This window comes from Chionomys nivalis, chromosome 12 (assembly GCF_950005125.1).
Source record: "Chionomys nivalis chromosome 12, mChiNiv1.1, whole genome shotgun sequence".
Classification (NCBI taxonomy): domain Eukaryota; kingdom Metazoa; phylum Chordata; class Mammalia; order Rodentia; family Cricetidae; genus Chionomys; species Chionomys nivalis.
Genome location: NC_080097.1, coordinates 60,910,844 through 60,933,453, shown reverse-complemented (window position 1 = coordinate 60,933,453; position 22,610 = coordinate 60,910,844). Strand labels below are relative to the sequence as shown.

General features: G+C 49.8%; 1 gene segment (V, D, J or C); it reads left to right on the top strand.

Annotated features, from left to right (window-relative positions):
• LOC130885019 (T-cell receptor alpha chain constant-like) overlaps nt 1–16,046 on the top strand; it is a 463,384-nt gene extending 447,338 nt beyond the window's left edge. Inside the window, 4 exon segments of the C gene segment in view lie at nt 12,417–12,674; nt 14,156–14,200; nt 14,981–15,088; nt 15,610–16,046. Coding sequence covers nt 12,417–12,674; nt 14,156–14,200; nt 14,981–15,087 — 410 coding nt within the window.
• The last annotated feature ends 6,564 nt before the right edge of the window (nt 16,047–22,610 follow it).

Sequence of the window (22,610 nt, the reverse complement as noted above, 5' to 3'; positions counted from 1 at the left end):
TTCCGTTGAGTGATTTCTTATTTGTTCATTCAGTTCCCATCTCTCTACTCAGAATCAACACGAACCCCACAGTGCTTTGGTGTACTTGTCTCCTTGCTATCTCTCGGAAATGCTTTCTTGGTGTTTCCTTGCCTAAGCGCTTAGATTTTGCAATTCAGAATATACTTAACTTTTAACTTCTTCCCAAACTGGTCTCTTTGTCCCAATAATAATGTTCAATAAAAGCCAGTTTAACTTAGTAAATAATTATTGAGCATCACCAACAAACCAGGGACCACAGTAGGTTTAAGAACAAAGAAGAAAGCTGAGATGTGATCTCTGTGTGATGGTGCAAACCTTTGATCTCAATGCCTGATAGGCTGAGGCAGGCTGAGCTCTCTGAGTTCAAGGCCAGCTTTTTCTATATAGTGAATTCCAGACTATCCAGAGCTATACAGTGACACCATGCCTCAAAAATAAATAAAAATAAAATTTAAAAATCCCTCAGTCTATTAGCGAATTGGGGTGGAGGTGGACAATTAAAACTCCTTGGCAGGAGACAGACAGTTGCACCCATGGCTCTGGGGAGGGATTCGAGTCTCTTCTTCCTGAGATGTCTGACTTTCTGAGGACAAAAATGTCATCAGCAATTAATATCCTAGAGCAAGATGAGTCTAACGTGAGCCTCCCACGGCTCTTGCTCAGTCCCAGAGAGAGCACAGCAGCTCTGAGTCACACCCTGGTGTGTTCTTAGCATGTGTCCCAGTTCAGTGGGCTGGATGTGTTCTTAGTTCTACTCTCCCTAGCAAAATGAAAAATGATTTTTGCATCTATCCACAAGAAAGTGGGACCTTCACACAATGGTAGCAGATAAGGAAATGGCTCTCCTGCCCTCCAGGGCCACAGGGAGCAGAGTGTTTCACAGTTTTGTGAAGACTCTTTTGTCCCAAATGAGGGAAAACAGTGATGATCGTTGGTGGTTGTGATGAGGGAACTGGAGGTCATGGGTAGCCCTAAGGGCTGGCACTGCTTGCTCTCATAACAAGGGTTTCTTTGAGTCCTTATAACACCCATTGCAGGAAATACTTCAAGATCACCTGTTGCTGGGTCTCAGCTTCAGAGCTACTGTAAAGGGTGTGTATCCTCCGCAAGAGGGTAGAGCCCAAACCTGGCCGTTTTTGTGAAGGCCTTTCTCAGAGTGCGCCTATGGAAACAACTGGCTAACTTTGGGGATGGGAACTCAAGTGGTGGTGATACCAAGTAAGTGAGCTAAGGGACCTCTTCCCCAAATGGTCCTCTACTGCAACCTCCCCTCCCTCTCCTACCATGGTGCTGGACAACTCCTTCTCCTGACTCCAGGGCATGGAGAGCGTGCGCCATCCATCTGTGATATATTATTCACAAACAGGGCTCTCAGATGGCCTAAGCTTCAAGGAGCCCTGCTTTCTCCCATCCTCTCCATCTGACAGCTCCTGTTTTCTTTATAAAGCTTCCCCCACTATTCCTTGAGGCTTGGTTTCAAGCTGAACAGTGAATCAGAGAACAGGGGCTTGACGGGATCTTGGGGACACCTCGCTGCTGTGTGGCACAGTCTGAGGCCCAGGTCAATGCAGTCCTGTGCAAGCCCCTTCCTCTCACCCTGCGCTCAGTGGAGCCACAGGATTCTTCACTGACAACTCTCCACCACAGTAGGAGATCAGCAGGGAGCCAGCAGCAGGCCAGGGCCAAAGATGGCAGGAGTGCCCAGCTCAGTTCAGACTGCAGCCTAGGCTGAGACTTCTGTGAACTCTCCTGTCTCTGAAGTAGGCAGCGTGAGCTGTTTCCTCATGTCTTCCAAAAGTTGCAACTTTCTTCTCTGCTGACCTAGGGTTTCCTAGAATCAAGGGCCTGTCTGAATCAAAGTCACTGGAAAAAAAGGAAAATCAGATGGCCTTGGGTGCCTTCTCCAGGCTGGAAAGGGGACAGGATAAAAGCCCAAGTCACTCAGCCAGGGTTTTGCAGGAATCAAATGCCCGAGGCTCACTTGGTGAGAAGGCCAGGAATGGAAAAATCAGAGTGTGGGAAGGAAAGCCAGAGCAGAGGGGAGAGGGCTCTGACTGAAGCTTAGGGGGTGCTCAGCACATGTCATCTAACCCCCCCACCCGGCTTCCCTGTCTCTGAGCACCTTCAGAAGCCCGTTGCATCTGGAAGAATAGAGATGGAATCGAACCAGACAGACTGTCTGCCCCACAGACAAGGTGGTTGAGGGTGGTAGTATTAGGGCATCCCTACCTTCTATGCTAACAAGAGAATGGTGTAACTGGATTAGGCGATGAGGAACTCTGCAGTGCCCATCCTTGGTGCCCATCCATCCCACTAGGCACCAGGACTCGGGGCTCTCTGACAAACACAGGAGTGTAGCCAGTGCTTTCCTGGCTGCCCCAGGATTGCTGCCCCAATACAACAGGACCAATGGCAAAGGGAGATCCCAAGAGACAGGTTTCATCAGAGGCTTTCCTCACGGTGTGCCTTGGGTGGAAACTATCAACTTACTTTTGGGAGAGGGACCAGCCTCCTTGTTCATCCATGTGAGTACTGCAGAAATGAACCTTAGGGATTACTGGGAACAGACTGAGTTAGGGAAGGACATCCTACAGTGAGAGTGGAGTGGTCTGCACTCGGTAACGGAGTCCTTTGCTTAGTAGGAGTAACTGTAATGTGCCAGGTCTAATGAGGCTGTGCTGAATAATGGACACGGGTTCGGCTTCAAAGGACGAATACCTAAATTTAGAGAAGATGGTTTACTCTTGTCAGGCTTCTGAAGACCTTTTCTTCTTGACAAGCACAGAGCCCACCCTACTGCTCCCTCTGTGTCAGAGCCACTGGCCACCTCCTGTCCATTCAATGATGTCTTTTCTCCTAGACCACAGAGTCCCAGTCAGGATGCTAAGGAATCCTGAACAAAAATGATCTCCTTTGGCTACAAGAAGCCTCATCCCTTTCTCCATGTAAAACGTGATGGGATTTATAATAATAACATATTATTATTAGCTATTGCTTACAATATACCTGGTATGCCAGTGACTGGGCTATGTCCTTCTTAGACCAGTGTGTTTACCCATCCTAATTGATATTAGACCCATTTTATAGATAAGGAAACAGAGTCTTAGGGTTATCAAGTTACCCAAGATCACATGGCTCAGAAAAGCAGAACTAAGGTTAAGTTAAATCTACTTGACGACAGAATTTATTATGAATCATACCACGGCCCAGCTGCCCATCCAACCTATACCATATGAAAGGAAGACCCCACACCTCAAAGGCCACCTGGATGTAAATTTTTCCTTCTCTAAGTGAGAAGGTTTGGTCCAATCTCTACATCCTAATCCTTTGGTCATAGTCACCATGGCATTGTGACTTGGCATTTCTGGAGGCATAAGAAAATCATATTTGTATTAGCAAGATGCAGGTACATAAAAGAAGGAAAAAGAAACATTGGGAGAGTATTATTGGGTATTAACCTACAAATAAAGAGGAAATAATATGAAACCCATAAAGAGAGTCACATAAAAGCTTTGTCCTGGGAGACTCTGAGGGGTCACAGGTAACTGCACAGTCGGAGTGCAGGTATTTATACTATGCTGTGCCAGGGTGGGGGGCCAGGTAGTAGGCCAGCTCACTTTGGGGAGCGGAACAAGACTCCAAGTTTATCCAAGTAAGTGCCTGGCCTTAGGAAGTCCCTCGCTTTCTTAGATAATGAACCATTGGTTCCTGAACTAATTTTGTGTGCTTGCTCATAAGATTTGGTTGGTTCAGATTCTAAATTTCCAGCCGTTGATTTAATGGTGTATTTTCTAAGACAGTTGTCAAGGAGAATTAACCTTTCTATCATAGGAACGACTCTTTTGTGGTTTCTAGGTCTGTATCAGAGAAGAAATTGTGACAAAGTCTAACAGAAGATTTATTTTCACTTCCGTCACCATTTAGTTTCATGAAAGATGATGGATTTGATTTCCCAAAGATAGTGAACTTGGGGCACACTCTTAAGAAACTCCATACTCAGCTGAGAGACAAGGAGGAACATAAAGCCTACACAATGCCAAAAACAATACAAAATTTGGAAAATTAGGCCCTATGGAAGTTAAATAGACATAACAAACAAATATAACTATTAGGGTTGCATTGAAGAGAGAATATTTAGAGAGTTTACCCATGCAATAGCTATTCATTGAACTACTCCAGCATCACAACCACTGTGCTGGATGAGAGGAAGGGAGGGAGGGAGGGAGATGAGAAAATGCAGGGTCTTTACCTCAGGATCCCAAGTTTAAACAGACAGTTTTGGCCCAGGGTTTCCCAGGTTCTAGAGAGGCACAAACGAGTTGCCATGACTACAAAGGAGGATGTAGCCAACCTCCTACCAGATTGCCTCGTGTTTGTATTCATCCTCCTGCCATGATCTCTACGAGGACAGAGTTTTGCTCTCTCATTGCTGTGCCTCAGCACAGTGCAGGGTGCAGGCATCATCAGGCAAATGACTATGAAGAGTGGGGAATGGCTCCTGGACCAACAGCATGGTTCATTGGCCTGGGGCGCTTGCTCCCTGATTCTGGGATCTGAGTTCAATCCATGGAATCCACATGGTAGAAAATGAGAGGTAACTTCTGGAAGGAGTTGTCCTTTGACTTTCACATGTGTCCTAATGGCACACACACACATGCACTCTCTCTCTCTCTCTCTCTCTCTCTCTCTCTCATACACACACACACACACTCATACACACACTCACACACACACAATAATTATTTTCAAAAGTGCCTGCTAGGAGAGTTTGATAAGGCTTTGATAGAAAGGAAATCGCTGTTTAAAACATGTTGGTTTGGGATTAGTAAGTATTCTCCAAAAGAGAAAATCGCCTGGCCTTTAAAACAGGGAGGTTATAGAGTCTACCCGCATGGAGTACAGTGCAGCAAGCAGGAGAAATGTAGATTGCCGAAGAGGCCAGCATGTCTTTGCTGGTGGGGGAGCTTCCCATCTCTCCAGGGAAGGCTCCTTCTCATGTGTTTGTTTGCTTTTGTGCTTCATCAAGGACCTCGTCTTGCCAAGGTTAATCAGTCAACCTAGATTAGAAAGCCCACCCTATTTCTGGAGAACCAGAGTTTAGACACAAAAGGATAAAACTGTCTTGTAATGAGGGCACAGCACAAATAGGTGTTAGCAGGGAAGGAAGAGATGGGATAAGGATATGATGTCTGTGTGTCCATCTGAGGGACCACCAGGAAAAGAGGTACACTAAGGAAATGTCCCGTTGGGATTAGAATCAGCTTTGCAATGCACAGCTCCCACGTGTGCAGGAAATCGCGGAAGGAAGTTCAAGAATGTGTGTTCTGAAAAGACTTTCACACTGACGTTGCTCCTGGCAGGTAACCCTGTTGGGAAGACACCATCCTGTCTGTGTTTGCAGATCCCTGAGGCTGGGGCTGCTGGAGGGGCAGGAGCGGATGCAGCTCAGCTGCCTAGGTGCAGTTGTGGGAAGGAAATGAAGCTGTTTCATAATGATTAGAAAAAAACCATCAGCACCAGCAAGGCCCCTAATTGTGGCCTCAGGAGTGAATAGGAGAACAAGCAGATTCAGAGCAGAGAGAACCTAACGGTGAAAATTAGATGAGCATTTAAAATGGAATTTTAGTGTCCTACAGCTAGAGAAGGCACACTGAAATAAATACACACACATGCACGCACGCACACACACACGCGAGATATTAATGAATAGTAACATTAACCTTAAGCTTGAGAAGCAATGGCTTTCCCTATTGTAAGATTTCATAAACTTTAAAATGCTAATGTGCATTGCCGGTCTTCAGACTGGAATGCACCACACATTTCTATGCTTTCTGGGCTTCAGATTCCTTTTTCACCAAATTTAGGAGGACTGAGTCCCTGCGGCATCCTCACTGAGAGCCGTGCTCCTCCACACTGCTCTCAGACTTTAGGGTCTGTGCCCCTAAGGCGTCAGTCCTTATCATGGAACCCCCAGTAAGAGGCAGAGCGTCCTCCTGGCTTGCCAGCTAGGCCGTGCTCTTGTGGATGTGACAACTGTAGTCTGTGCACCCTCAGGAATACCTGACACATCTGCTTAAGGGAGGCCTCCTACACCCAGTCCTGTCACTGACCCTGCCAATGTTTGCCACGTGTCGCAGTGCAGTCTTCCCTCAAGAGTCATTTCATGCCAGGCATGGTGGCACATAGCCAGTCTCAGCACCCAAGAAATGGAGGCAAAGGATCATGAATCCAAGGCCAGCCTTGGGCTATAGAGCCAGACCCTGTCAGAAAACAAAAAGAAATAATGTGTACTTTAAAAATCATTTTGTAATTAACCCATGGCTTCTCACATTCTTCCAAGTTGCCTGTCTTATCTCCAGTCGTGGTGTAGAGGCCAGAACGGGTACCTACCTTTCAGGAAGGCCCCACTGGCTCCAGGGTGGCTGATGGAAAGGTCTGTGAGACTGTTCCTAAGGAAAGTTATCAGTGGTGAGACTTCTCTTCTGTCTTGAGGAAGACTGGTAAACTGAGGCAGGAGGCAAGTGCCCCATCCAGGCTGGTCCAGCCCAGGTTAGGGTTCTTGTAAAGCACCCTTCTACAGTGTGTTATATGGTGGCTTCACTACGCTGACCTTTGGGTCAGGGACCAACATGGCTGTGCGCCCATGTGATTATGACCACGCCAATGACCAGAGCAAGAAGATGGCCTGTTAGTGTAATCTCTAGCAAACTTGGGGTGCGCAAACTTTATTTCTTATTTCCTCAGGCTCTTTTGGTAGCCTAAAAATGTTCCCAGTTCACATACTGAAGTCAGAGAGGTGCCAAGAGCCAACTGAATAAATGAAAATCTGAACAGAATAATTTATAGGGAAAAAATTAAAAGAATTGCAGATACTCGGTGCTTTCAAGTGAAGCTGATAAGATCAGCACCAGATAACCTGAACATTCAGGAAATTAGCTAAGTGCCCTCAGGGAGGAAGAGCTGGGTTAATGGCAAACACAAATTCTCTTTCATTGCAGCAGGTAGTTAAACTCCGGGTCAGCTAATGAGTGTGCTAATGGGGCACTAGTTCCCAGAGGCTTCTCTCAGAACCTCGAGTCCCGGAACCCTCGCCCAAGGGTCAATGACTGCGCTCTGTTAGTAGTTGGTGGGCTCCATGTTAGAACAAGGCTAGAACAGGAGATAGACAAGGACGATGGCAGGTGAGGGGAGTTCTGGCCCCACCTTCCCCAGCTGTCTTTAACACTGTTTCCACTTTAACAATGTACTCATACCACATCATAATGTGGGACGTTGCCTGCACGTAGCGAGAAAGCTGAGAGTGTCTAACGCGTCCTCAGCACTGTCATCACGGCTCACTTTCCTAAGGTCCACATTGTTGTAAAAGGCGAGGGCAGCGGCTTCCTTGGTAAACAGAAGTGGTCAGAAGCCAAGAACCTCAGGACAGTTTGAGGTAGTGTCCTGAGACCCCAGTGGGCTCCAGCAGAGTGGTATCAGAAAGGCTTCTGCAGAGACCTTATCTGGAGTGGGGTTCAGCTCTTGCCCGAGACTAAACTGTGGAGCAGGGACCATGTTAAGCATTCAGCCATGAACGGAGAATGAGGCAAGGGCCAGGCGTACAAGTACTTCCTCTTCCTCGCTGTCCAAGACACTGGCTTGAGTTCAGGTGTTTTCTCCTGGAGGATCTTAAATGGTTCTAGAAAACCGCACCCCAGCCAGCACCAAGTACTGAGGAAACATTATCCTTGCGTTGATCCCCTTAGCAATCACAAGGCAGGTGGTAATGGAGATCCTTCAACTAGAAGATCCAAGGTACTGCAGCTCTGAGCAGGGGGTTTCGAGCTCATGGATTCTACTGAATTTATGGAAGTCACATAAGTTAGCTTCAGTTTGGGGCACCGCAGTAGGCTGGACAGAAAGAAAGGACTAATAGCAAAGACTGCATTGCAGTACAAGACAGCAGAAGGGCTCAGCCTTAGGAATATATTCCTCCACCCCGTGAGGGACGAGCATCTTCTGTCTACAGAGGAGCGGGAAGGTGTCCTGAGCTTCTGTAAAGGGGTGACCTGCAGTGTGAACATTGGAGGACTTAGTAGGACATTCACATTTGGGAAAGGGACCCAAGTGGCAGTAATATCTGGTGAGTCATGCCAAGTGGCACCATTTGCAACCCTGTAGGCCAGTGTCATTAATCCTTCCCTGGAGATGGCCATTGCTACCGCGGCAGTGTGAGGCTTACTGGGGGTTCTGAGCTAATTGTTTTACAGAGGTCTGCGAAGGGGGACTGCATCACGATCCCTCTTAAATGTCTGTTTCTCTAGGTCAAACTCGTTAAAATATGACTTTAATCATTCAATGGACACTTTTAAGTGCCTTCTAAGTAGCTATCATTTTAGATAATGTTAGCATGAAAATAAAAAAACCTAAGATAGATGTCTGACCTGTCCCCGAACAGCACAAAAGCTAACCAAGCTTCAGAACTATTGCACATTTAGCAACCCACAAACTATCCTAGTGTCGTTAACTGGCGGTGCAGATAAACAGACTCAGATGGGTTAAAGTCCTGGTAGAAGGTGCCCTAGACTTGTTGAGCCCTGACAGATGGGTAAGATCTGTACGGGTCAGAGAGAGGAGGGGGTCAGAATTCCAGCAGAGAGCAACAAGAACGGAGATCTGATCTTGGGATGAACAAGCACAGGCGACGTGGCCTTCGTAGGCAAACCTGATAATAAAAATGGACTAAGAGAACAGAACAGAAATAAGATACTAGCCAGAAAATAAAAAGGAGATACTAGCCAGGTGGTGGTGGCACACACTTTTAATCCCAGCACTTGGGAGGCAGAGGCAGGCAGATCTCTGTGAGTTCAAAGCCAGCCTGATCTACAGAGCAAGTTCCAAGACAACCAGGACTACACAGAGAAACCCTGCCTTGAAAAAAGGAAGGACGGAAGGAAGGAAGGAAGGAAGGAAGGAAGGAAGGAAGGAAGGAAGGAAGGAAGGAAGGAAGGAAGGAAGAAATACTAGAACCTTCTAGAGAATACAGAAATTGGGACCAGGGCCAGCCACAAAACAACTGAGAATCCAATTTAGAATGCAGTCTGGTGTGAGGTGAGAGGGGTCAGTTCTTTCCATGGGTGGCAGGGACTCCTTTCTCTGTCTTCACTGGACTCTAGAAGTTAATCCCAGCCTCCGAGAAAGACAACCACTGGTTTCTCGGTAAGGAGCCATTAGGACGAGTGGGCATCCTTCCCGAAAAGCCTGCAGGGCTGTTTCCTGATGCTATCCAAGCCTGAATGGGACCCACATCTGTGTCACTAACTCTCACTTCTGAGTTCCCAATCATTAACTACAGGGCACAGATTTAGTGGCAAGGGTGTTTTCTATCACGCAGTGCCCCTGGGGACCTACAGTGCTAATACGTTCAGACTTGGCCTTCTGTATTCGTTTTGAATTGTGATGACAGGTTAGGATCCAGAACAGCTGAACTTGTCGTTGAAAAATTGATCTAGTCTCGCTAAAGTGACCTCTGATGCCTTTCTGTGGTAAAAATGTGTTTTTATTATGAGGTAGGAATAGGAGGTTTCACCACAGGGACAGAACCCAAAGACCTCCGATTAAAGGTAATTTGTTTCTGATTTTCAGGGGGAAAGGTAAGATGGCAGTAGATGTCTCTGGGGCTGAAAATGAAAGGGACTAAAATCTAGGAAGCTCCTGTGCTGCAGCTGTATCTTCTTGACTGAAAGGGGCCAAAGCTCCGGGTCAGATCATGGCGCCCACCCAGCTCTGCTGATCCTCAGGCAGCACCGTGCTTCAGGCAGCTGTGCCGGACCCTGATGGCTCTGGTTCAGGATCCAGCTGGAAGCCTGCATTGCCAAGGCCACCCTGGTTGTCTCAGTGAGCAGAGAGCAACACACGGGTCTGAAAACAGTCCATGCACTGTGAAGAACTGTGGGAGTGGGATCAGGACACAGGACAGGATCAGGACACAGGACAGGATCAGGGCACACAAGATAGGATCAGGGCACACAGGACAGGATCAGGACACACAGGACAGGATCAGGACACACAGGACAGGATCAGGACACAGGACAGGATCAGGACACACAGGACAGGATCAGGACACAGGACAGGATCAGGACACACAGGACAGGATCAGGACACAAGACAAGATCAGGACACAGGACAGGATCAGGACACACAGGACAGGATCAGGACACACAGGACAGGATCAGGGCCCAGGACAGGATCAGGACACACAAGATAGGATCAGGGCACACAGGACAGGATCAGGACAGGATCAGGACACACAGAACAAGATCAGGACACACAGGGCAGAATCAGGACACACAGGACAAGATCAGGACACAGGACAAGATCAGGACACAGGACAAGATCAGGACACAGGACAAGATCAGGACACAGGACAGGATCAGGACACAGGACAAGATCAGGACACAGGACAGGATCAGGACACAGGACAGGATCAGGACACAGGACAAGATCAGGACACAGGACAGGATCAGGACACAGGACAGGATCAGGACACACAGGACAGGATCAGGACACAGGACAGGATCAGGGCACACAGGACAGGATCAGGACACAGGACAAGATCAGGACACAGGACAAGATCAGGACACAGGACAGGATCAGGACACAGGACAAGATCAGGACACAGGACAGGATCAGGACACAGGACAGGATCAGGACACACAGGACAGGATCAGGACACAGGACAGGATCAGGGCACACAGGACAGGATCAGGACACAGGACAGGATCAGGACACAGGACAGGATCAGGACACAGGACAAGATCAGGACACAGGACAGGATCAGGACACACAGGACAGGATCAGGACACAGGACAGGATCAGGACACACAGGACAGGATCAGGGCCCAGGACAGGATCAGGACACACAAGATAGGATCAGGGCACACAAGATAGGATCAGGGCACACAGGACAGGATCAGGACAGGATCAGGACACACAGAACAAGATCAGGACACACAGGGCAGAATCAGGACACACAGGACAAGATCAGGACACAGGACAAGATCAGGACACAGGACAAGATCAGGACACAGGACAGGATCAGGACACAGGACAAGATCAGGACACAGGACAGGATCAGGACACAGGACAGGATCAGGACACACAGGACAGGATCAGGACACAGGACAGGATCAGGGCACACAGGACAGGATCAGGACACAGGACAAGATCAGGACACAGGACAAGATCAGGACACAGGACAAGATCAGGACACAGGACAGGATCAGGACACAGGACAGGATCAGGACACAGGACAGGATCAGGACACAGGACAGGATCAGGACACAGGACAAGATCAGGACACAGGACAGGATCAGGACACACAGGACAGGATCAGGACACAGGACAGGATCAGGACACACAGGACAGGATCAGGACACACAGGACAGGTCCCAGCCCTGCTGGAAACTCTCTAGGTGGTCTGCTGTGTTACTTCTGGCCAGCCTCTGCTTCCTCCTCTGAAGGTGGAAGGGGTGAAGAAACTAGTCAGCGAGAGTCACGTTAAAAACAAAATCTTTCAGAAAGAGTATAAGGAATTGTCTCAGCACTGAGGAAGGGTCCCCATTTCCTGAACTAGACAGTGTGATGGGTTTGTTCGATTGTGTGTGTTCATGGTGAAACCCTGGCACATTTGCTGAGTGCTGTGTGCTTGATTAGTTTCATTTGACTTGGAGAAATACTCATTTCTCAAACGAGCCTGGTTGGAAAGGTGGATGAAGCAACATGTCTATTTTATAGGTGAAAGTTCTGAGACTTCAGTTGCCTGTTGATCTAATCAAAGCTGTCGGTGGTAAATTAGAGAGTCAGGACTTGGATTGCGTGTTTGGTTTGTTACTCATTACATTTACCAATGAGAGAGAAATCACCTGCTGATATGATAGATTTTCCAACTTGATGTCTAAATATCACACGCCTGCATTTCCCACCAGTGTCCAGCCGACTTGAGGGAGCGCGCTCTAGAGGACCAGCTTGGCCCACTTTTTCTAAGCTTGTTTTCATCCTGCCAGAGCAAAATTGTTGGCTAGAGTTACTGAGTTTGGAAGATGCTATTAAGTCAAAGAATGGCAAGAGGGTTTAGTGGCCCCGCCATTCAGATTTCCCAGTGTGCCAGACAGGACCTCGTGGAGAGCAACTACCAAGAGCTTGACTTGGCCAGGACTCAGGATTTGTGCCTGTCCCTAGCCCTTCACGAACAGCTCGTTTCTAAGGTGTCACTTCTGGTCTAAAGCCTGAGAACACCAGCCAACCCAGAGCGTTCTGTTTGTACCCGTCACTGGCATCCGAGTTCTGGCCTCTGTTAGGACACAAAAGGTAGAAGGGAAAGAGAATCGCCTTCTCATATCAGTCCTCTTGGCCCACAGACATTCAAGACCCCAAACCAGCTGTGTACCAGCTAAGAGATGCTCAGTCCAAGAACAGCACCATCTGCCTGTTCACCGACTTCGGTTCCCACATCAACAAGTCAGTGGATACGCCACCTGATGTGTTTGTCTCCAACAACACCGTGCTGGACATGCGGTCTATGGATTCCAAGAGCAATGGGGCCATTGCCTGGAGTGACCACAGTAGTTTGAACTGTAAAGACGCCTTCAGACAGAACGCCTCCTTCCCCAGCTCAGGTGAGTGTCACCCAAAGCTGTGTCGTTGCTTCAGGAGAGGCCCAGCTCAAGTCTGTGGTCTAAAAGCTGCTTTGGTCAGGTACTCATCGGTTGTCAGCAAGATCCACATCCTGTTTGACCCGTGTCCTGTCCTAGCAGGCCACAAATGTCTGGCCCTAAAGCAGACGAGAGAACAGGACACAGGGCATTGGCCCCGTATTGGCCTCAGTTGGTCTCCCTGTTTTGAATTCTCACCCACCTCCTGTCATTGCTGGAGCCACACTTGCCCTCTCTGTTCTCCCAGGCACAGTTTCCATGCCCTTCCTGCTGCACAGCTGTCTGCCCTGATTTCTATGTCTGCCTAGAGTGTGTGGGTGCAGAGTCCCAGATGCTGGAGTGATGTAAGAGGTCAGGTATGGAGGGAGCACCCTAGGGAGCATCATTCTGATGCCCTGCTTTCTATGTCTGCCTAGAGTGTGTGGGTGCAGAGTCCCAGATGCTGGAGTGATGTAAGAGGTCAGGTGTGGAGGGAGCACCCTAGGGAGCACCATTCTGATCAAGGAAGATCAGCTCTCGGCAGAGGGACATGTCCGCTATGTCGGGCTGTAATTAATACATTCTTTAACATAGAGTTAAGGAAACAGCCACCTCAGAGAAGGCTCTGAGGAAATGCGTTCACTCTGCAATGTAAAGGATAAGAGGGGACCAGCTGTGATCGGCCAGAGAGGACCCTGTGAAAGCTGTGAAGGGGAAGGCTGAGAGCAAGGGAAAGCTGCAGGGCATGAGTAGGATGATGTAAATCAGGGCCAGACCTCAAGTGGAGGCAAGAGGATCACAAGTTCAAAGTCATCTTCACCTACACAGCAAGTTCAGTTTAAGGCCAGGCTGGACTACCTGGGACCCTGTCTCCAAAAATAACTAAATACCATAAACTGTAAGGCTGGCTGCTGTGCGGAGGGCGGACTGTAGTAGGTCCAGCAGGAGAACGGGAATGCAGGAGAGAGATGATGGAGGCTCTGCCAGGTGGTGGCGGGGACTCCAGTGGCCAACACTGCTTGGGCTTCAAGAATAGAACCATACAAAGATGGGAAAGCAATGGGGCTTCAAGGAAGGAGGCAGAGCCTCAGAGTCAATGGGACTAGATACTAACTAAGGGATAACAAAGGAAAAAATTGGGCGCCAGAACTTTTTTGGAATACATGGAAATATATGGCCCAAGTCACTGTGAATATGTCTCGCTGCCTTTACTGGTCTCTGGACTGAAACCTGCCACGTCCAGACTGTTTTGACTCTGTGGTCCATGTAACGCAGCATATACTTTCACAGCCCAGATTTGTTGAAAGAATGAAAGAGTATCCAGAAGTCGGGTGTTGCCCCCATTAGGACCTTTGTGCCATTAGGTGCCCCTGGGCAGTATGTCCACTCCCCACTCTCTTCCAAAGAATCATGTAAAAGTCTGCATGCTTTAGACTCTAAGAAAATTGTTTTTTTTTTCCTTTTAGATGTTCCCTGTGATGCCAAGTTGATAGAGAAAAGCTTTGAAACAGGTAAGAGAAGGACCTGCCCAATTTTGCACGATGCTGGAGGAAGCCTCGAGCCCATAATAACCTTTAGTGCACAGGGGAGGAGAAGGGATGAATCTGGGGATGGGAACAGCACTTCCAAACCCACTCCCAGCTGCCCATGGTCTGTCTTGAGTCCCTACAGCGTGGTCAGCTTCATTTTCCATTATAAGGACTTAGCAAGCTGCGCCTTCAGCTTCACTAGGCCAGGGAGCCACTCCAGGCCTCTGCACCGCCTTTATTAGCTCCTCTGTAAGGACAGCCAAAGAAGCTGCTTACTGTGTGGCTGGGAAGTTGTGAGCCCCTCCAGAGCAGCCTGACTACCCATGTCACTCTGAGAGCACTGTCCCTCGACATCTTGGGAAGCTTTTCTAAAAAGGTGGTAGAACCCACACAGCCTCAGGTTTGTCTTGTCTCAGGGCCACCTCATTCCTGAGTTGTCGCTCCTGTGGTGTCACTGAGGGGCCCAGGCATACGGGGTGTGACAGCCGCACTGAGCACCAACCCCATCCCAGAGCCTACAGGGCCTCAGAGTATTATGTGGCTAAGTCCTTTGGTGGTTGTTGCCTTAAAACACGATGCTCTCGCCCTGGAGGAATACACAAATCCCTTTGCCTGGGGTGTGTGCAGAGGCTCAAAGAAATGGACCCGAGAGCTGAAGTCACCCACACCAGCCTGACCAGCTCATGGGAAAGTCCGTAGCGCCTTGCTGTACAGACCTCTTGTGCGCATACCCTTAGCGGCTATGACTTCTTGGTTTCCCAGATATGAACCTCAACTTTCAAAACCTGTCAGTGATGGGACTCCGAATCCTGCTCCTGAAAGTGGCCGGATTTAACCTGCTCATGACGCTGCGGCTGTGGTCCAGCTGAGGTGAGACAGCATCAAAGCTTGCGGAAGGGGTGGGGATGGGAGTTCAGGGTAAGACCCAGCCTTGAGAGCAAATCCCCACCATGGGAATTTGCTTTTGAATCCTAAGAGTGGACTACGGGCAGAACTTTTCTGTCACTTCCTGTCACAGGCCGCGGTTGTGATGGCCTGAAGGGAGTTTACCAGAATCCTCAGCAGGGCCCTGCCCCTCCTGAGACAGATGAGGAACAGCTCTGATCATCCTTATTTAGATATGAAGAAAGTGAGGCCGGGTCACACCAAAGGCCACGCGACCAATGAGTAGAGGAGAAAGTCCCACTCTGATGCTGTGTACCTCGTGCCTCCCTCAGCTTGGTGCTTGAAGACGCCATATTCATTATCCCTAAGCCTGGCTAGAGTCCTCATGCTTCTACCCTGACAAGGTCCCCAGTCACTTTGCACAGCTCCAAACACAGCCATCCCCATGGCATCCCTGAGTCCTAGTCTTCAAGACCAAGCCTGACCTCTGCTCTTCCTTACTCCAGGTTTCCAGACTGAAGGAGGCTGAACTCCCAAGCTCCTTCCTCTTCATCACCCCTCCTTGTCCTCTTCAAGCGAAAAGGAGCCCGCCCACCTCCTAAAGAAGGCTCTCGGGTCTGAGCAGCTCACAACCCCATCAACTGGGTCTCCTGAATCTGTGATGGAAACCTCTGAAGAGCCGCTGCTACCCCACTTCCTCACTGCTGCCGGCCACTCAAGATAGGCAGGGGCTGCTGCTTCTCCTGGATGTGAAAACCCTTCACACACACCCCTGCTCTCCCCCATCCCCACCCCTGCAACTGCAGCTCCTTGTGAATGTTGTAAAGAACATGCTTTTGTTTTTAGTTTTTTAAAGCATCCATAAAGAAATACACATTACTCTTTCCTCAAGGTGTAGAAAACTTAACTCCTTGTCTAGACCCTCCCTGCTCCTGTGTGTGTACCTGAGCTGTACTGCACATCGTTCTGCTGTGCATGGCTTCATTAAAGATGACTCAGAAGAGTAGAAACTGTGATCCCATTTGATTGGGTTTGGTGGGGACATTTTCACGCTGCTTAGCACCAGCTAGGCAGAGAGAAACAGAAGTGTGTGTGTCACGCTGCCCAACCTCTTCTCGGGATGAACTCTTAAAAATTCCACTAAGCAAGCTGTGCCAAGGGCCAGGAAGGTGTTTGAACAAGTGTGGGTCCCAGCTCATACCATGCCTTGGGGCCACTCATAACAAGCTGACAGCATGGGGGAGGGGTGTCCTGACCTATAGCTAATTTACCAGACAAGAATGACAAGTGTCCCCAACATTGTCACCCACTGGCTCCTGCTCTCCAGGGACATTTTTTTTTCTTTCGTGCTCAGAGTGTCTTGTCACTGAGAAGTGTTTCACCCTATCAATCTATGGCTGGGACTTGGCCAAGGAGAGTAGATGTCCCAACCACTCACCTCTAGCATAAGTGAGAGTCCCTGGGCCTCAGAGCACCCAGCTCTCTGCCCAGCCTCTGCTGTCAGTCCTCCCCAAGGATGGGATTCTGACGGAATACACTCCAAAGGCCAACGAACAACTGCCTGTCCAAGACCAAAAAGGAGTACTTCCTGACTCCCAGGACTTCCCCGCCACCACCCAGTCCTTCCACAGTTCACCCATGTGTCTAAGACCATGCTAGCCAGAAATAGGCAGATCCTCCCAGCTGTAATCCAGGCCTGCTTCTTCTCATGGGGATGGGGCTACCAGCTTGAATAGGGGATGGAGGGCATGCCCCTCCCTTCTATGAGTTTCAGGGTCACCACCTATGAAGGGTTGGGTGGGACTGGAGGCCACCTACAGCAAAACCCATGTCCCAGAGAAACCACAGAATCTCATTATTCTAAACTGCCTCATCGCTAGCCTACACAGAAGCCTTTCAAGATTACTAAAGGGAAAGGCCTCAGGAGACACCACCATGGTAGGGCCACCCTCACACGTGGAGGAGGGGCTCTGAGGCCTCTTCCCCAAGCCCTCCTCATCTGTCTGACACGATGCCAGGGAACTACCACTGGGAATTTCTTTTAATTAAACCATTCTCTTCCCAGTATTAAATGAAAATGCCCCTGGGAAGGTTAGTAGAGCAAGCCTTTATCAACCATTAAAAACTTAGGGCAAATTAGTTTGTCTCCCTCCTCCAGGAAGCAGTAATTCACTTTGTTCTAAGAAAGAAAGAAAGAAAGAAAGAAAGAAAGAAAGAAAGAAAGAAAGAAAGAAAGAAAGAAAGAAAGATGCAGGCAAAGAAAGTGTGGCGGCTGGGGAAACAGGAATGCTCCTGGAAATTGGCTATAGCTATACAGAAGCTGCAGGGGCCCTGGTGAGCATGGGGTGGACAAAAAGCCTAGAAGGCAACAGAGCAGCCAAAGACAGACCCCTCCTCTAGACTTGAAAGAGGCCCAGGCCTCTACTGGACCACACTAGCCCAGTACCATCAGACAGCAACATCCAGAGGCCACTAGAACCCTAGGGTTACCTGAGAACCATGGTGAGGGGCTGTGGCAGGGGCTGAAGATCCACCCACACCCCTGGAGTAAGGTTTCTTCCTTCTAGGCCCAATCCAAGTTAGGCTGTGACAAGGCCCTGGCAGGCAGGAGGCCATCAAGAGATCAATGTCAACTTCACTCCCTGAAAAACGGCCATCTTATCAGAACACGAACATCCCCTCACTGCGGGGGCTGTCTCCACAGGGGCTGAACAAGTGCTGGGAACAGGCAAGAGGCTCCTTTATGGCAGGTTCTAGGCCGACCACTGCTTAGTCCAGAAGGAAGGGGTTACTGAGGAAACCTGAAGATACAACAAAGAGACAGTGGTCACAAAGCTGCTGCTGCATCCTAACCAGCCTGGACCAACTCACGGAGGGAAAGCACCCATTCACAGCAAACAATTCCAGGGCCGGTTGTAAGATGGATGCCTCCAGGATGTAGACAAAGGCCCTGCTCCCTCAAGGGAGTCATGTAGACCAACTGTGGTGTAGAAAAACTGGACCCCCATGTCCCAAGGCCAGAACGTGAAGGGTGCTCTGAGACTTCCCCAGAGGTTTGCCCACCCCCTCCCAGTGCAGCTGGGTCACAGTTGAGCCAGACAGGAAGCAGACAGGCTGCACAGGCCTGTGTTAGGGAGCATCCAGGTAGGAGCTCCACTCTGACCACCCAGGCAGCCGTCTGAGGCTTAAAGCTTTGTTTCTCATTTTGCTTTGGGGTACATCATGGAGTTCAACTCCCAAGTCTCACGTGAAACCCTGACACCACTTCCCTATCAGGTGACATCCGGGCAGGGAAGTGTGCTGGACTGTGTCTGCTACTAGGGTGGAGCCTTGCTCATGGCTATGTCCCCATAGTGCAGCACCTGGCGCCCGACAGACACCAACAAATGAACCCATGAGGACCCGCACACTAGTCCTGGAGGGGATCTGAGCTCCAGAGGGAAGAAGGGGGGTTTAATAGAGGACGTGGCTGGGTGAGCCACTGGCGCCGTTTGCAAGGCGTAGAGTAAGCTGGCAAATCTATCAGAATAATGAAAACTTGAGTGGTGGCCTCTTGAGGAGGGCGCTCCGTGCAAGCACCCACAGGCCCACTGAATCCTGGGAAACACGGTTTCTAAACGTCTCGGCTCTGTTTGTACGTGACCACTGACATCCCAGGGCCAAAAGGTCACCTGGTGTCCACTTCAGCTTCTCCTGTGACCCATACTAGTCCCCTCAAACCTACTTCCTTCAGGTAACACGTGGGAAGAATGGCTTTGGGCTTACTCAGTACAAGGGGGAAGCTATGTCCAGCCCACCCTGCCCTGGCGGGGATGTGAAGGCCACCTCTGCCCACACACAGCTAAGACTGGGTCCCCAAGGGGTCCTTCCAGAGTGAGTGTGAGAGAGACTGTCGAGTAAGGTGACTCTTGCTAGTGCATGCGCTGGGGCAGCCTGAAAGACCACCAGCCCCTGCGTTGTGGACGGCCACATGCGCCACACAGCCAGCTTAGGGCCTCTTCACACAGACACGGAAGGCACGGGATCTCCTCCAAGAATCACAGACAGCTGCACCCTGAAATGGCAAGCTGGCCAGATACTGAATCAATAGCCAAAAGTAGAACAGGAAATGGAAAGAGCTTCCCACTTCCCTCCAGGTGTTTGGGGCTGAACAGCCCCCTCCCATTTCCGTGACGTCATGGTTGCTGACAGGGGCAAACAGGGCACCCTTTGAAGCTCTCCGCAGAAGCCACATCCTCTGGAAAGAGGAGTTAAAAATACAGAGGTGGAGATAGCATCTCTCCAGGCCACGTGCCCAGAAGAGGGAGGCTGGGCCGTTAGACCGCAGCCCAACCACAGGTGCAGAAAAGAAGGCCACCAAGTACACTGGGAGGGGCTTGCGGGCCCTGGTGCTAACACCCATGCCCGACAGCCGGCTGGGGAGGCACTGGTGCTCCATTCCCCAGAAATCACCCCGCGACCTCTACTGCCCTGATATTAGACCGTTCTGTATACTTGGTTCAAGGGAGAAAGCCTATTCCAGCCCTCCTTGCACTGGACAGGATGCAAAGGCTGCATCTGCCCACACACACCCCTAAGGCTGGTTTCCCAAAGGTACCTTCTGCAAGAAGCCCCACACTCTCTCGTTCCCACTCCAGACTGATACTTAAGTGTCATAGCCCTGGTGGACATCTGTCTTTCAGGGTCCAGGGAAGCCACAGAACCTGGGACCTGCAAGGCTTGTCTTGGGTACTGTTGTAGTGTCAAAAGATACCCACACGGGGGCGGCAGTGCTCCACCAAAAAGTAGGCTTCTTCCGTTTTCTGTTTTTATCTGGATAAGGAAAATCCCCACAGCCTAGGAAAAACTCTTTCCAAGGGAAAATAAAATGGCAGGTGACTTTCGTTTCACAAGCTCCTGCCCTGTGTCAGTCACTGCACCGGACTCCAGACTCGTGAGATCCCGCTACCCTGTGGAGAGCCTAGGATCAGACCCTCAGACAGCAGGGGGCACTGCCTGCCCGGGTTTTTGAGACCCACCTACAAGAGGCACCCAGAGAGAAATCACTCTGCTGGAAGCCAGGAGGGCACAGTAGATGGAATGACTATGGGAACCTGGCTGGCCCAGGATCTGTGGCTTCACTCGTCCTAATCTATGAAGCCAGCGCCTCGGTTTCCCATTTTGTACCAACAGTGTCTCTTAGGTAGTTTAGGAACCAAGGCTTTCTTCACACGGGATTCCTGTCAGGGAGCAGACACTGCCAGGTTTCAGGGACTCAGACTCCACACAGATGAAGTTGAAGAACAGGCCAAAGGGATAGCCCATGACAGGCTCTCACACGCGGAGTCCAGAGAGGAAGGATTGGTGGGAATGGAGAACATGGGTTTGAAATTCAGGGCTGCTGGCCTGGAATCTGGATGACGCCTGTCAAAACGCATCGAGCTGAAAACCCTCAGTTTACTGCATTCCGGTGTGCATAAGTGAAACTCAACAGAGCGCCTGAAGCCAAGGAGCAAACAGTCCAGGCAGAATGTGAGCGGCGCCAGTGGCCAGAATTCCATGGCTTCTGTTAATATCTCACTGGCATCCCCAGCAGGCAGGGGTTGCTCTGTCAGCTTCGCTGTCCTTCCTTCCTGGGGCTTTTATCGTTTCTCTGTCCCAGTTTCTCATTATTCGCTTGGAGACAGAAGCGCATGCCCACCTACTCCTCACTGTTGTCGACGGGGCTGTAAGAGCTAATGGCTGTGCTAACGCCTGGTGAACTGAAATTCCAAGACAGGCAGAAAGCAGTGTGCCATGGTGCGTGTGAAGGTCAGGGGACAATTTCAGTGGGGCCAGTTCCCTACTTTTATATGGACCCTTGGGGTCAAACTCAGGTCGCCAGGACTGCACAGAAGGTGTCTCCACTCACTGAGCCATCTTGCCAGCCCTGTGTCAAAAGTTCAGTGATGAGGAAAAAACAAAAGACAAGCTGGCAAGACGGCTCTGTAGATAAAGTACCTGCTGCCTGCCATGGTGACTCGAGTTTGATCCCAGTTCCTACATGGTAGAGGGGAGAACCGGCTCCTGTCAAGATGTCCTTCCCCTCACACCCACAGACACGCATGCGTGCGTGCAGAAAGAAAGAGAACCATACCCTGTCAAAATGCCAGTAACAGCGATCATGGGGTGCCCAGCCTGAGCTGATTCGCCTTCAACACAATTCCCGCACCTCGGGCTCAGAGAACATCTGAGAAGAGGGGGACGGTGGGATTCTAAGACCCAGACAAGCAGTTAGTCTGTTTCCTCAAAATGTGAGAGAAGCTATATCCGAAATCTCACCAACATGGCTGCCTAACAAGACAGGAACAGGAACGACACAGACAGACGCGCTAGCAGAGGGAGGGGAGCACCCAGGCCCCGCCCTAGACAACGACTGACAGGCAGCTGAAGAACACTGAGAGGGGAAACCGTCTTCCTGGGGAAGAGCCCCCAGTCGGCTATCCAACACCAAATGCTCAGCCCTGAAACCATGTGTGCACACACACATAGCAACAGTTAAAGGAAAGGAAGCCAGAGGCCATGACTTTGACAGAGAGTGCAAGGGGTGGGGTACACGGGAGGGAGAAAAGGAAAAGGGGAAAATGATGTACTGTTTTAATTTCAACTTTTTAATTTATAAAAAAAATCTTTTAAATTGTTTTTAAAAATTAAAAACAAACAAAATTAGGGCTGTCAAGATGTTACAGGGCATAAGGGTGCCTGTCTTCCAACCTAATGACTTGATTCCAGCCTTCATGGTAGACAGAGAAAACCAGTTCTGTAAGCTGTCCACACACACACACGCACACACACGCACTCACACACACACACACACAAACCAACATTGAAGCATAGTTGATCGTCTCTGTTAGAGCAGCGGGAATAGGTCTCCTGATGAGACTTTTCTCCTCTCACTGGCAAGCCGGGTGCTTGGCGAGGACCCACAAGGCTGGATGAGCCACCGAGGGAGAAAAGCGCCACATCAGGGTTCTCAGAGTTCCTCATTCCCATGAGAACTCGCATGTTTGTGGAGCAGTGACATGGCAAAATGCCATCGCTCCCATGCTCGTCGTGATTAGCTCATCCAAAAGCCTAAAGTCAAAGCTTCCTTCAGAAAAAATAAGATCACACTCTAACACTGGCAAACCAAGACTCCATGAGACTACCGTCCTCATGGGATTCTAGAACCTCATGGGGTTGTAGACCTTAAACAGCAGATGGGCACGGCCACTTAATACCACGCCAAACACACGGGCTCCGTGCTGGCTCGCTCACCCTGGTCACAAGGCTGTTTCTTATCTTTACTGCCCCAGGCCCACTGGGCAGAGCCCAGCCGCCTCATTATTTACAGATTTAGAGACAGAGGGCCCAGTAAGGTTCATAACACGGCGTGTGGCAGAATACAGCCTCAGTTCAACACTCTAGACCACGCAAGCACAGCCCAGCATACCGGGCTGCCCACATGCTGCCAAAGAGTTGTGTGTGCATTCAGATATATAAATTCAAA